At 37.6% G+C, this 16,375-nt stretch overlaps 2 protein-coding genes across 3 annotated transcripts in view; both read left to right on the plus strand.

Moving 5' to 3' along the window:
* Positions 1–3,640: 3,640 nt before the first annotated feature.
* On the plus strand, positions 3,641–4,895 carry LOC128375802 (sialidase-3-like). The gene is made up of 2 exons (XM_053336219.1): positions 3,641–3,874; positions 3,990–4,895. Exons 1-2 carry the CDS (start codon positions 3,641–3,643, stop codon positions 4,893–4,895), a joined length of 1,140 nt encoding a protein of 379 aa, XP_053192194.1.
* Positions 4,896–6,757: 1,862 nt separating this feature from the next.
* zfyve21 (zinc finger, FYVE domain containing 21) overlaps positions 6,758–16,375 on the plus strand; it is a 19,730-nt gene continuing 10,112 nt past the window's right edge. For both annotated transcript variants that reach the window (XM_053335998.1, XM_053335997.1), the window contains exons 1-2: positions 6,758–6,919; positions 14,889–14,939. In XM_053335998.1, the coding sequence (XP_053191973.1) occupies positions 6,794–6,919; positions 14,889–14,939 (177 nt within the window). In that variant the 5' untranslated portion in view covers positions 6,758–6,793. The remainder of the gene's footprint in view (positions 6,920–14,888; positions 14,940–16,375) is intronic.

Consider the following 16,375-nt stretch of genomic DNA (forward strand, 5'->3'; position numbering starts at 1 on the left):
AAAAAAAGAAAAAAGAAATAAATTATTTTTTTTCTGTGTGTGAGTGGTGATTCATATATTATCAAATGTACGTTATTGTACAGAAAAAACCCCAAAACATAAAACAACAATATGATGTTAACAGAGTGTAGTTTCCTACTGCCTCTCTGCTGTCAGAGCTCCGCCAGTAACGTGTGCAGTGCAGCCAACGTGCAGGAGCTAGGAGCAGGTGAATAAGAAGAAAGGATATACCCTTCATGGGCAGAAAAATGAAAAAGGAAGAAAAACGACAAGGTAAAGGTATGTCTTGGTAATGTAACACTGTGTGTCAAGGAGATTTTGAAAAGTTTCCTCAAATTAGGAAAGTTCCTAATTATTGTTGAGATTTTGATCCAACTGCGTTAGCCTATAATAGCAAATTAGCTAGCTAACGTTAGTTCAAAACAAGAGAAATGTATTTCTCTTTTGGGTAGGTTAGATAGCTTACTATTCAAGCTAACGTTTTTCTGCTTGTGTAATACTTTGAATAAGTTGATTATCAGTATTATTCTGTGTCGCTTTTTGGCATCAAAACAACGTTTCTGATAAGGTTTGATAGCAAATGTTTAATCACTAACGTTAATTACAAACGGTGACGTTTGCTATCAATCATACAGTCTATGCTATCAATATGGCTTTGCATTAATGAATTAACTTAGTTAACTTATAGTTTGAGGTATGTTGTTTGCAGTTGTTTGCTGCAGAGCACAGTAATTTATGTGAGTAAATAAACATCAACTCCCTATTATGCTCATACGTTATATGAAACTTCCCCAGGAGCACTGTTAAAGTATTTTGGAGGAGGCACTGACTTTCTAGACATTAAGATGTAATAATATAAGATATAATCATATGACAAGGGACATGTTTTCCATCTCAGGTCCATCTCTATCCTCTGCTCCATCTGCTGTTCCCACTGTCCTCTCTGCAACCTCAGCTGTATCTGGTAAGTTAGCTGCTCTGTCCACTGCAGAACATACTGAGATGAATATTTTTTTAATATAAGATATAATCATATGACAAGGGACATGTTTTTAGACAAATGCATATTATTTAAAAACTTCTCAAGCAATTTTCAGTTGTTCCACTGGCAGTTTGTTTTCTTATTACAAGCTATAGCTGCACTTTTTTATTTAGAAAATAAGCAGCATCATTTTCAATTGTAATATGACTATAACATGGCTGGCTTTTGTTGTTGTTGCTTTTCATTTTAGGTCTCTATCCTCTGCTCCATCCACTGTGCCCATTGTCCCCTCTGTGTCTTCTGCAACCTCAGCTGTACCTGGTAAGTTAACAACAAAACAGCCTTTATAAATGCTCAGTGTACTGCAGAATATTCTGAGATGAACAATTTTGTCAAAAAATGTTATTTTAATTTCCCAATAGGTCTTCCATCTGGTCATCGAGATTGATGTTTCACCCACTTCTTCAGCGTCCAGTTTGCAGCAGGGATCAGCAGCTCCGCCAGTAGACCCAGCTGAGTGTCCCTCTTTCCTGTCAGACTCAGAAAGGACTGAACAGGTATTAAGAGGGTCACTGCCTATGGAGGACACATTCACATTCCCAAAAAGACATGATGGCCGAAGCATCATTACACATACAGATACTTAGTAAATGGGGAAGAAGTAAAGCGGAGCTGGCTCATGTATTCAAAAAGTAAAGATGCAGTCTATTGCTTTTGCTGTCCATAAAACTGGCAACTGAAGAACAGCAGGATTGGGTCAACATAGGTGCACTGTTGAAGCAGCATTAAAACAGTGGAGAGCACTGTAGCAACATGGTGAAATGGAAGGAATTTGCCTTGCGTCTTTCAAAGAATTGATTTTATTTAATACTGTCTGTTTTTGTACATTTGCTGTTGCAGTTTATTTAAAACAAAAAATAATAAAGCAGATTCTGTTTACAGTAAATGATTGGTTTATTTTGTCACTATTAGTTGGCCTAGATGACATTCGGTATTCCACTTAGTGCTATATCACTTTTAATATTAAGTGTAAATCAACCCAAGCTGCTCTTGTAGCTGAATTTGCTACCATTTCAGATTAAAAACCTTAGATGGGTAAAACATGCCGGGCCGCTCTTTGAGGTTTCATGTATTGATTCTCTGTGTGGCCAGTAGGGGGAGTTGCTGACTTTGCCAAATATGAATTTAATGATTTTTCTGTAAATTTGCAAATCCTGGTGTCTGCTTCCATGGCATTAATCAGTGTGGATTACAATCAAACTACAACAAAAAGTTCTCACAAGTGTATTCATAATGAGTAGAATAACTAAAATATGTTTATAGTAGGTGTCTGAAGGATCAATAATCATTATTATTGGCAGTAAGAGAGGGCCCCAAAATCAATTTTGCTTAGGGCCCCATGGAGATTTGGGCCAGCCCTGCTCTGGTGGATGGTGGAGAATTTCTCACTGGCAGACAGTATTGCATGCAAATGATCCTGAGCACAAGAAAGGAGGTCAGATAATGTTTCAAACAACACAAACACAAGAAACAAGAAAGAGCTACTATGCCACTGTGGCAAGAACAATAATCTGCCAATGAGTTGTTGGAGATGCTCAATCTGGAAATGTGACACAGGTGAATGGAGGCAGAAGCCAGCAATAAGAGTAGAGAAGGATCCACCCACACCAGCAGCCTGACACATCACACAGAGACTGACAAGGACACAGAAACATTGGGGAAGGGGAAACACAAGAAAACACTAGGAAATGTCAGATGTGGAGAGCTTGGCAGTCAATAATTCCTTCTGAACATGTGTGACTGTCTGTGTTAGAGGCTGAAAATGTGTGTTTCAACTCCGAGAATCCTGTCTAGATACACATTTTGTTTATCTCATGCCTGAGTGACTGAGGAAAGCAAAACTTTCTGACCTTTTAAAGGCCCTTCAAGGTTTACAATGCAACCTTGTGAGCTGTCACTCTTCAAGGACACACAGCTGGTTTCAGAGGTCTGATTTTCCACAAAGAAAAATAATACTGGTCAGATAGAAAGAAGCTAGGAGAAATATCTGGAAATCACCAAAGAATTGCTCATCCTACCAACCCTTATTTGTCATTTATCAGTCACAGTCACTTTTGTAAGAGTCATCATGCCTGAAGTTAATAATTTGTAAATCATTAGTAAGGGTTAGGGTTATACATTTCTGGTTTTCTAATAAACTATGAGGTCTGCAGCATTTGATAGAGTTCACTGCAGCTGGGAGAACTGCACTGACCAATTACTGTGCACCAGAGCGCACAAATATATATTATTGCATGCTAATGATAGTCATTTTGTATAGTTTTTGTATTGTTTTATCAGTGCATGGTTGAAACATACACTGCTGCGATAGCCAAATGTTTATGGAAATAAACTACCAGGAAGTATTATCTGATTTAAGTGTAAAAACCCATATCAGTTTACCATGGCTTCACTCCAAGACTACTTAGACATGTTACATTGTGTGTTGGCTGATTAAGTAAAAGAAAAAGCCGGATATATACTTTCCGGTTGAGCAATAAAGACTCCTCCCTGCATCATCCAGACTTATAAAAACCCTCAGGAGGCATACCTTGATGATACTGGAGGAGTACGTACGTCTTTCATTCTTCTTCATCATTTTATACACAAACATCAACCATGGGAAACAAACCCTCATATCTCCGCACTCCAGAGCTATCCAAGGAAACTCTCTTTACATCTGGTAAGGGAGTGGTGTACAGGATTCCTGCTCTAATCTACCTCGGAGACGACAAGATCCTGGCCTTTGCAGAGCACAGGAAGACTACAGATGATGCCAGCACAGTGGCACTGGACATGAGAACAGGAAAGGTGAACAGGAATAAGGGAACCAGTCCTGCAGTGACGATTGAGGTGATGATCTACAGCAACTGGTTTATTTGTATGTTACTTAGGAGGAAACAGTTTTTAACTGCATCCATACTAAGTTAATCATTATATGCACACATCTCTCTTTTTCTTATCTTAGTGGTCAGATGTAAAAGAAGTTACCAAGGCACATCTTCATGGATGCCGTCCTATGAACCCCTGCCCGGTGTATGAGAAGAAAAACAAAACACTGTTCCTGTTTTTCATCTGTGTCAAAGACGGAATCACAGAGCAATGGCAGATAGAGCACCACAAAAACGAGACCCATCTCTGCTACATCAAGAGCAATGATGATGGCCAAACCTGGAGTGAGGTGACTGTATTCACTGAAAATGAGTTGGATGAAATCAAGCAGTGGGACACAATGGCTGTTGGGCCAGGCCATGGTATTCAAATGGAGAGTGGTAGATTGATTGTCCCACTTTATGCTTTTTATCGTGAAAAATCTCAGCCTGATTCTCCCTTCTCCCTCTGCCTGTACAGTGATGATCAGGGTGACACTTGGACACTGGGCAAGAAACTTAAAATGAAATCCAATGAATGTGAAATGGCAGAGGTTTTCAATGATAAAGGCAAGAGCAGAATCTACTGCAATGCTCGTAATGCAAAGTATCGAGTCGAAGCTGTTAGTAAAAATGGAGGAGAAGAGTTTAGCTGCCTCAATAAAAAAATACTGAACGACACAGGCAAAGGCTGTCAGGGAAGTGTAGTCTCCTTTCCAGATCCAAGCCAGCCAGCTCGTAACAAGTGGCTCCTCTTCAGCCACCCGACTGATCTGTCCCAAAGGGTTGATTTAGGAGTGTATCTGAACAAATCCCCACAGGATCCAACACAACGGAGCAAACCCTCCATCATCAACTATGGACCCAGTGGTTATTCAGACCTGGCTTACATTGATGACGGTTGGTTTGTTTGTTTAATGGAGTGTGGGAAGCATGCATACACTGAGCAGATAGCGTGTCGGGTTTTTAGCTACAATGATGTCGAGCGGGCCATTGCAGAGTAGTCTGAGGTGAAGCCTTATGACTAAACAGCAGAGAGAAAATCGGGGATGCAGCTTCTGTCAATTACATCCCAATACTATTAAACAAAGTACCTTTAGATATCAGGGAAGCCAGTTCACTAAATATTTTTAAGAGAAAGCTAAAGACTTATCTCTTCACTTTAGCTTTTAATTAGCTCTTCTATCAGTTACGACTGCACTTTTTTAAATAGTTGTATTTTACTTGATTTTATTTCGTTTTTGCCATGCACTATTTTTGAATGTTTTTATTTGTTTTTCCTCCTCATATAGTTGTATTTGTAATGTTTTATGTATATTTTTTTCTTTTCTGTTTTTTTGCTCATATTTTATGTTCCTTTTATGTGAAGCACTTGGTGTATATTGTGTAAACGGTGCCATACAAATCAAGTCATCATTATTATTATTAGGGATATTTTTTTTAAGTTTTTTATGTGAGACTTCCCACACAGAGGGGTTTCAGAGGGATGGACCCCTCCTATGTCTCCTCACACTGAATGTTGCTGTTAATGAGTTGTAATTATCACCCCACCTTCTCTACAGATATAAATCTGGTCTGATTGTAGCTGTGAAGTTCACTGCACTACTTTATATGACCACTAGATGTCCTCAGTTAGTTTGTCTTTATCAGCAGTGGTAACTTTATTAATCAATCAGAATCTGTTTGTTTGCATATTTAACAGATCAGCTGTCAGTCAGACTCAGCTTCTCTCCATTTCCTCACTAATCACTGAGTACATGAGGGCTGAGAGCAGTTATCAATCACATGACTGATATTTCTACAATTAATGTTAGAATACCAACTTTTAAAATATGCTGCAAACAATGATCTGACTGTGTCTCAACTGAAATATTTACCAGAAACATTTGCAAATAAAATAATTTGCTGCTCTTCAACATGCTTTTATTATCACCTGAGCTATTATAACTCTACTATCCACCATTATCACCATTTGGTGGAGCTGTTAACAACTCATAGACATCTGAAATGTGAGCCTGACTACACATTGCTTTTTGTCAGACATCAAAAGACAAAAAGGTAGAAAGTAGAAAGTACAATATTTCCCTCTGAAATGTAGTGGTGTAGAAGTATAGTTACAGAAAACTTTCCCCCAGTGCTTTTTATCTTATTTTTATCCCGAGCATGGCTAGGAGTCTTCTGAACATCTTTTCCCCTTTTAGCTTTGTCTCTTGTTGCAGGTAGTTGTAAGCAGATTAGTGGGGACAGTGTTGCCAATGTTGGCTGCATGGACTCTGTTTCCAGCTCAGCACTACTCTCAACAACAAGCTCCTGGGTGGTAGGAGGGCTCTTCCACAGCACACACAAATAAATTCTAAGAAAGTACTCTTATAATAGAGTTATATAAAGTACTGTTATCAAATCAATCAATCAATCTGTATTTATATAGCATCAAATCACAATTAAAGTATTTTATTTATTTATTTTTATTGTTTTTTAAAATATGTTTCTAATTCTTAAAAATGTTTTAAATTACTGTATTCATTTAATTTTATTGTTTTTAAAATTATTTTATTTATTCATTTTCATTGATATTTTAAAATTATTTTATTTATTCTTAAAAAAATAATAATTATTTCATTTGTTTATTTTACTGGGGTTTTTAAAATTATTTTATTCATTCTTAAAAATGTTTTGAATAATCTTATTTATTTAATTATTTTTTATAAGTCCCGCCTCCGTGTGTATTTTCAGCCAATCAGAGCGGGCTGTGAAAACCAAAACACTCTACTCTGCCAGCACACCACGTGACGCCATATCAACGCTCTGATTGGTCGATCAGCCTGTCAGTTAGGCCGTGGGGCGTCTAGTAGCCGTTAGCTGCTCGGAGAGGACGAACCGACCAACGGCCGCTGAGGGGAAAATGTCTGCGGTGCCTGACGGAAAGAAGCTGGTCCGGAGCCCCAGCGGCCTGCGGATGGTGCCGGAGAACGGAGCCTTTAACAGCCCCTTCTCCCTGGACGAGCCGCAGTGGGTCCCCGATAAAGAGGTGAGGCAAGCGGGGGGGATTTGTTTGACAGCGCGGAGCCATTAGCGACAAGCTAGCGTCGATATGAGGCGTTGCTTCCGGTTTAGCTTTTCAAAATAAAAGCAGCTGTTTGTTTACCTTTTTTGGATATTTATGAACAAATTATTGAATTCTCTTTATTGTCAGTACATCGAAATTTTAAAACAGCTCCCTCTTCGGTCGTCACACACATCTCAGACTTAAATAAAGTTGGTAAAAGAAAAAAATAGATAACTATGTTTACATGCACACATACATACATAAAAAACTCATCATTTAAAGTACATATAAATAAAACATTAAAGCTACTCAAGACAGGTTTTATTAATGTTATTATAATACTCGTGAAATACGCGTGACACCACGCTTGTTTATCCACAAAAAAGTTCAGTTGTAGTGCTTTAGAGGCTTGTTGTAAGTTAAATACTGAACCAGGACTGGCTCCAAACTAGTTCTGATGTAACCTCTTTAAAGCTCGGAGAAGCTTTTTTCCACTTTGAACATAAGTTAGTTATGTAATTAGATAACTTTAAGTTATTTTTTAGTTTACAAGAGTCGTTATCAACAGGTGCTAAAGACCAACATGTCTCTGGACGCAGATCTAAGATAAGATAACAGATCTTTATTGATCGATTTGGGAGAAATTCACATTGACGCAGCAGTACAGTGGAGAAAAGGTAACAGCATAACGATGAAAGTGATAAAATAAAATATATATAAGTGGGATTAACATAGTAAGGACAGCATCAGTGTGTTTTAGTGGCAGTACAGAGCATCATGCTGCTGAATGACTCATTAAATCCTGTTTGAAGTACAAGAGAGATGCTTATCTCATCAAAAAAAAAGAGTTAAGATCAGTTGTTTGTTCCTCTTTTAGGTAAAATATGCCATGTTGTACATTTAATATAGTTGCAGTTCAACAGAGCTTCACATCTTGTTAACCTGCCTCATATTAGTTGAAGTGTTTGTGGCTCCAGACCAGGACGACAGGAGGAAGGCCAGACACACAGACGCTTCTGCCAGGACAAATAAAACCTGACAAACAGGATTCAACCAGTTCTTAAACTTCCACGTACGTCAGCCTGCAGAGAGGAGCTCAAACATTCAGCTGCAGGACGAACGTGACTGTAATGAGATCTAATCTGTCATCTTAAATGTTTCATGACTGAAGTAAATGACTCAGTGACAAATCTACAGGTGATACTAACAACATCCTCTCTATAATAATATTCATTGTTCTGTGCTTTTCATTCATATTGAAGCTCAAACTGCTTCAGTATTAATAAAATCACACAATATATAAAAACAATAATCATGATACATGTTAAGAGAATCCTGAATAGAAAGGTTTGTGACAGTACTTTACTATTATTATAATGTTTACTAGGCCTGCACGATATCAGCAAAATGTGCGATGTGCGATCACACTGTTCAATATTGCGATGACGATATGACTTGCGATAAATAAGAAAATATTTAAAGTTTGCATACAGTTCCTGTCTCTTTCAGATTTTCAGCTTTAAAAGATTCCCTGCTTTTAGGTACTCTAAAACACTGAATAGCTGATTGTAATTACCGCAAATTCCGGACTACAGAGCGCACCTGATTAAAAGCCGCATGCTCTAATTTTAGAAAGAAAATCAATTTTGTACTTGTACAAGCCGCACCGGATTTTAAGCCTCAGGTGTCCCACGTTGTAATATGAGATATTAGCTATGGTTGGTCTGGCGATGCCTGACAGCCATCACGCATTTATTGTGTATTATTTTATCATTATTAAGGCAAAAGAACTCAATTTATGTCCATGGACATTGTAATGAATAGGATATATGCTTAATATTAGTTTACATCCAGCGTGCTGCATGGACTTCAATACATCTGCTGCACCGCTGCTATCACAATTATCAAATGCTAAGTTTCTACAGTCTGTGACTGTGACCCTCATAAAAGTAATATTTTACAAATCTGCATTATATAAACTAACGAAATTCGTTAAAGTAAGTCATTTGGCGACTTCTAAGTCATTAAACTAAGTCTTACTTTTACTGGAGTAATCTACCTCGTTCTGTCATTGTACGTCTTGCTTTGAATTAAAACCTACTGAGCGAACTCTCCCGTTCTCTCCTATGAACGAGTCGGACGACAACGTGTATCAACCATGAAGCACAGTGAAAAAATAATAAAGTACGTAACAGCCGCATCATATGATTTTCTTCGAGTATTTTCCATGTTGATGAGAGTCAGTACAAATGACTGATTTACAATAATAAAGCGTGCTTGATTTATCACACAATTTCATTGGACCTCTGTGAACTACTCATCAATTTTATTGGTCTACTGTTACAAGGCAAAATGTTTTGGACGCCACGAAAAAAAAAAAAAGTGTGCGTGGCCAATTTATCGCATTACAGACCAGCTTTTGCGATGGGTTCATCGCGAACGTTCACATCGCAATGACGATGAAAATTCGATTAATCGTGCAGGCCTAATGTTTACCATCTTATTTTAGCTCTTTAACATGTAAACCTTTTTAATCATTATATATTTATTCTATTATAAATCGGTCGTCTCATCCTCAGGAACACTTTGAAGGAGTTTTATTATTATCTATCTTATATTATCTGTCTCAAACAGAAGATAAACTGATTAGAGTTTAGTGGCCAAAGGTGAAGAACTCATGTAATAATTATATAATATTATGTCTAATAGGATAAAATAAGAGGTTAAATGTTAGCTTCACTTGGATCATAATGTTCTTTATTAACACTTTCCTGCCCATCATAAATGTAGCGGCTAAGCCTAACACTTAAAGCCACTGAGGGGTTGCATAGACAGGCTAAAAAGTAATCGACGCGCTGGCTACTGCACTATTATAACTTGTGTCTAATGAAACAAACAGCTTCCGGATTTGCTTCTTCATTTGATGCATTTTTTATTTCTCACCGTTTCAATGATCTTCAATATTATGCAAGTATTCATTGCCAGTACATATAAAGTCTTCAGTGTAAATGTGACATAAGTCTGGATGTAAACTGTCAGTGAAGGTAAACAGTGTTTCTAGTTTTACTCGTATGCACACACATGCAGATCAGAGAGCAGGAGCTGCTGGAGGTGTGTGTGTGTGTGTGTGTGTGTGTGTGTGTGTGTGTGAGAGCGAGCCGAGCTATTTCTATGTCAGATTAGAAAGTTATTGACACGTAACCGAGTCATGTGACTATTTAAAGATGTTAAGAGCAGAGATGCTTTAAAGTTTAACCCTTTATAGGACACTCATTGAAAGGAAGGGAGGAAGGAAGGAAGGAAGGATGGAGGAAAGAATGAAGGTAGGGGGGAGGAAAGAAAGAGAGAAGGAGGGAGGGAGGAAGGGAAGAAAGAAGGAAGGAAGGGAGGAGAGAAGGAGGGAGGGAGGAAGAACAGATGGAAGTAAGGAAAGGAAGGAAGGAGGGAGGGAAGGAAGGAGGGAGGAAGGAAAGGAAGGAAGGACTGAGGAAAGAAGGAAGAAGGAAGGTAGGGGGGAGGAAAGAAAGAGAGAAGGAGGGAGGGAGGAAGGGAAGAAAGAAGGAAGGAAAGAAGGAAGAAGAAAGGGGGATGGAGGAAGGAAAGAAGGCAGGGAGGAAGGAAAAGAAGGAAGGAAAGAAGGAAGGTAGGAAGGAAGGAACGAAGGGTATTTTGGGATATTTACAGAAGTTACCAAATATAATTATTTTAACTCACTGCAGTAAATGAGGGGAAAATGGAGCCATGCAGTTTATTAGTTTATTACTGTAGAGCAGGGGTGTCAAACATGCGGACCGTGGGCCAGAACCGGCCCGCTGAGGGGTCCAATTCGGCCCACTTTCCTTCCTGTCTTTTTTTCCTTCCTTCCTTCCTTCCTTCCATTTGTCCTTCCTTCCTTCCTTCCATCTGTCCTTCCTCCCTTCCTTCCATCTTTTCTTCTTCCCTTCCATCTTTCCTTCCTGTATTCTTTTCCTTCCTTCCACCTTTCCTTCCTTCATTCCTTCCTCCCTTTCATCTGTCCTTCCTCCCTTCCTTCCATCTTTCCTTCCTGTATTCTTTTCCTTCCTTCATTCCTTCCTCCCTTTCATCTTTCCTTCCTTCCTTCCTGTCCTTTTTTCCAACCTTTCCATTCTTTTCTTTCTTCCCTCCTCACTTTTATTCTTTCCTTCCTTCCACCTGTCTTTCCTTTCTTCTCCTTCTCTTTCCTTCCCACCTTCCTTCCATTTGTCCTTCCTTCCTTCCTTCCTTCCTTCCTTCTTTTTAATGATCCGGCCCACATGAGATTAAATTGGGCTGTTTGTGGACCTTGAATGAAAATGAGTTTGACACCTCTGCTGTAGGGCAATGACAGTCTGTGTGTGTGTGTGTGTGTGTGTGTGTGTGTGTGTGTGTGTGTGTGTGTGTGTGTGTGTAGCTGAAAAAATTGAATAAATACAAAATTTAAAATCAAGTAAAATACATTAGAAAAGGTTAAAGTGAAGAGTTTCTAAGCTTTCTTTAAAAAAATAATTGACCTGGATGGATGGAAGGAAGAAAGAAGGAAGGAAAGGAGGGAGGAAGGGAAGAAGGAAGGAAGGGTGGAAGAAGGATGGAAAGGAAGGAAGGAGAGGAGGGAGGAAGGAAGGGAGGAAGAAGGATGCAAAGGAAGGAAGAGAGGAGGGAGGAAGGGAAGAAGGAAGGAAGGGAGGAAGAAGGATGGAAAGGAAGGAAGAGAGGAGGGAGGAAGGGAAGGAGGGAGGAAGAAGGATGGAAAGGAAGGGAGGTAGGAAGGGAAGAAGGAAGGAAAGGAGGGAGGAAGGGAAGAAGGAAGGAAGGGAGGAATAAGGATGGAAAGGAAGAAAGGAAAGGAGGGAGGGGGGAAGGAAGGAAGAAAGGAAAGGAGGGAGGAAGAAAGGAAAGGAGGGAGGGGGAAGGAATGAGGGGGTAAGGAAGGAAGGAAGGGAGGAAGAGAGGAGGGAGGAAGGGAAGAAGGAAGGGAGGAAGAGAGGAGGGAGGAAGGGAAGAAGGAAGGAAAGGAGGGAGGAAGGGAAGAAGGGAGGAAGAAGGATGGAAAGGAAGGAAGAGAGGAGGGAAGAAGGGAGGAAGAAGGAAGGAAGAGAGGAGGGAGGAAAAGAAGGATGGAAAGGAAGGAATAGAGGAGGGAAGAAGGATGGAAAGGAAGGAATAGAGGAGGGAGGGAAAGGAGGGAGGAAGGGAAGAAGGAAGGAAAGGAGAGAGGAAGGGAAGAAGGAAGAAAGGAAAGGAGGGAGGGGGGAAGGAATGAGGGGGTAAGGAAGGATGGAAGGGAGAATGAAGGAATGAAAGGAGGGAGGAAGAAGGAAGGAAAGGAGGGAGGTAGGAAGGGAGGAAGAAGGATGGAAAGGGAGGAAGGAAGGAAGGAAAGGAGGGAGGAAGAGAAGAAGGAAGGAAGGAAAGGAGGGAGTGAGGGAGGACCTGATATGTAAAGGTAGCACTCAGGGTTATTATAGTTTTGAAAGTATCACAGTAAAAGTACATAAGCTGCAAAAAGGGATGCTTTTAATTTGAAGGCGATGTGAGGTCGCTGTACTTCCGGTGTTTTTGACCTCACTGCGTGTATTCTGACGCTTTGGGCGTTGCAGCTCAGCCTGGCAGCTAACAGAGACCCAAACAGATAAAAACAGCCACTTTAAAACTCCTGAAACTCTCCTTCAGACGCTTTTTCTAACATTTCTCATCAGCAGAGAGAGTTAAAGAGATAAAAAACACACGCAGTTTGTTACGTTGCGTCCTCACGTAGCACGTTTTATTGAGCTTATCCTGAGTAGCTGCTGTTAGCTGCAGCCTCTCTCTGGGTCTGTTTATGATCATCAGCTGTTTGCTCTCTGAGACACTTTGCCCTCACTAAGTTAATCATTCCTCATCTGCTGCTTTCATCCTTCAATATAATCTATTAACAGTTAATAGGAAAGAGTTTAAAGTCACCAAACAGCAGCTTTAAGTTAATGTATAATATTTCCTTGTCTGATAATACTCATTTAAACTTTAAGTAATAATCCATGCACTGGTTAATATATTTAACACATGTCTGATTCAGTAGATAAAGTACACAAGCTGTTTTGTTTTGGAGGGGGGTGCTGATGTATATATTAATTTTCTGGCTGCAGAGAAATATTAATGCATATATGTAATTATATGTACATTTGAACTTTATTGGCTGTATTATTTCTGCTTGTTGTAAATGTGTGGTTGCTTTTTGTGTTGTAGCCTCCACTTACTGACTGGAAACTGTCAGATTCAGATATAATCTATTAACAGTTAATAGGAAAGAGTTTAAAGTCACCAAACAGCAGCATTAAGTTAATGTATAATATTTCCTAGTCTGATAATACTCATTTAAACTTTAAGTAATAATCCACTGCTTAATATATTTAACACATGTCTGATTCAGTAGATAAAGTACACAAGCTGTTTTGTTTTGGAGGGGGGTGCTGATGTATATATTAATTTTCTGGCTGCAGAGAAATATTAATGCATATATGTAATTATATGTACATTTGAACTTTATTGGCTGTATTATTTCTGCTTGTTGTAAATGTGTGGTTGCTTTTTGTGTTGTAGCCTCCACTTACTGACTGGAAACTGTCAGATTCAGATATAATCTATTAACAGTTAATAGGAAAGAGTTTAAAGTCACCAAACAGCAGCATTAAGTTAATGTATAATACTTTCTAGTCTGATAATAGTCATTTAAACTTTAAGTAATAATCCACTGCTTAATATATTTAACACATGTCTGATTCAGTGGGTGTGATAAAGTACTGTCTGTTTTATTTTGGAGGGGAGAGCTGATGTTTTTATTGATTTTCTGGCTGCAGACAAATATTAATACATATATGTAATTATATGTACATTTGAACTTTATTGGTTGTATTATTTATGCTTGTTGTAAATGTGTGGTTGCTTTTTGTGTTGTAGCCTCCACTAGGAAACAGCTGCGGTCAGACTCAGGCTTTAAAATCCTCTATGTTCTGATATTAATTGGATAAATTAAGAATTGATTAATCAAGAAAACAATTATATGATGTGCTGTTTTCACACATATACTGATGACGCTTTAATTTGACTTTTTCCTCCTTTTTTATGTTTGATTATAGTTATTTTTTAAAGATTTTCTGGCATTAAAAAGATATAAAATGATAAAGAAATTGAATATTGTGCTGAGAATTATGGTTTATATAATTTTTATAATGAGCAAATATCTCAATGACCTCTGATATTAAACCACTTTGTTAATCTAGAATCTGGATTTAATTTTTATTATTCTTATTTATTAATATTATTATCACTCTAGAAGTTTAATCTTCTTATTGATTTTATTCTTTTGTCTTTTTAGTCTTTTTTTTAACCTAGTTTTTCTCGTGAAGCTTTTATTAAACTTTACCTGTTTTATTTATCGCCTTCATTTCATTTAAATTTTTGTTTTTATTTAATTTTTATTATTTTATTTCTTCTTATTTATATGATTATTTTTTTAATTTATGTATTTAATTAAATTTTGACTTTTGTTTTGTCTTTTTAAATCTATTTTAACATCTTTTTTTTACTTACTTAACTTTTAATACATTTCTTTTATTCGATTTAGTTGTTTTTTCTTATTTATTTAATTTATTTAAATTTTTTAAACATTTTCTTTAAACAAATTATTTTCTCTTGTGTGCTTAGGACTCAATTTTTCCCTTTTTCTTCGTAATTTTTTTCTTGTCTTTTTCTTCCTTTTCTTTATATCATCACTCAACATTTTAAACAACGTTAACGTGAATAAAAGCTGCTGAGTAGAAGAATAAAAGTTGATTTATTGTCACACAGGAAACAAAAGTGACTCAACATGTCGTTTTTTTTTTTATTCAGATTCATTTTCTCTCCAGCTGCTCTGAATCCGTCCAGCTCAGCATGTTGTGTAACTTCCTGTTTTTCTCTCTTTCCCGTCCTCCAGTGCCCGAGATGTATGCAGTGTGACACCAAGTTCGACTTCATCAGAAGAAAGGTCGGTTTTGTTTTTGCAACATGACTTCATGGCCACAAACAAATCACAGCTTTATGCCACGAAAAGAAAAGAAAAGAAAAGAAAAGAAAAGAAAAGAGCTTTGAGACAGAAAACAAGAAGAATTTAGTTTCTTTTTTTCCCTCGTTTGGATTTTATTGATTTATTTTGGCACAAATTCACACTGACGCCTCTTTACTCACATTTAAAGAAAAAACTGAAATATTCTTTTAATATTCAGTATTTTTGAGCAGCTTTTATACATTTTTCTGAAAGTTAAAACCTCCAAATGTTCAGTTGCACAATTCATGTCTTTTGCAATACTGACTTCTTTTTTTAAATTTCATTTTGAAAATCATGATTATAGAATAAGAGTCATTTCCTGCTTTTAAAAGCTGCATTACACTAAAAATGTCATTAACAGACTGCTCTATAATCAAAATATCGATATTGAGGTTTTTGATCAGAGTTTTTATGACTAACAGCTAAATGTGTTTAATGTCTGCCTCTTTTTTAACATCCTGTAGCTTCACATCATTTTAACATATCTGCAGTTTATTGTCACATGCAAAGTAAAAACAGAGCGATGTCATTCTTACTCTGCTGCTCTCCTTACACACAACAATAATATATTAATATAAAAAGATAAAAAGGTTAAGAAAAATAAAATCAAGTTAGATACAAAATAACAAAATAAAATAGACAAGAGAAGTGCCAAAAACCCTGATATTAATAGTGTTAATAATAATAATGATAATCAGTGAATGTGTTTTTCTGCTGCAGAGAAAAATGAAAAAAAATGAAATCACTTTCTGGCTGAAACAGTTTTTCCACTGACTGACTTCCTGTTTCTGCAGCCCTGAACACTCATCATCATGTTTACTGTAAAGCAGCTGCACAGCTTCATGATGTGTTTCTGACTGTTTCTGACTGTTTCTGACTTCAGTCACGTCCTCAGGTCCCTGAAATATCAGCTGAGACGAACGTTAATGAAACTCAACACTGAAATGAGAAGAGAAGGTTAGGGTTCATTACAGCATGGATCCATTTTACTGAGTTAATCAAAAAGTAAAATTTACACTGCAGCAAAAGTCATTGACTTCTAGTGTGTGTGTGTGTGTGTGTGTGTGTGTGTGTGTGTGTGTGTGTGTGTGTGTGTGTGTGTGTGTGTGTGTGTGTATGTGTGTGTGTGTGTGTGTGTCAGTCACGCACATCTGGATCTATTCAAATCCTGATGTATCATATATTAAAATAAACCAATTACCTTGTTAGAAAGCCTTTAAATTACATTGTCTAACAAAAGAAAATCAACTTTACAAGTATAATAATAATGTTTAATGATGATAATAATAGATTAGACAATGTGTCAGACGACACCTTTATGGTCAGAAACTGCCTTTTTTTTGTTTGTCACTGCCTCTAAAACAAGGATATATGAT

This window comes from Scomber japonicus, chromosome 16 (genome assembly GCF_027409825.1).
Source record: "Scomber japonicus isolate fScoJap1 chromosome 16, fScoJap1.pri, whole genome shotgun sequence".
NCBI classification, from domain to species: Eukaryota; Metazoa; Chordata; class Actinopteri; order Scombriformes; family Scombridae; genus Scomber; species Scomber japonicus.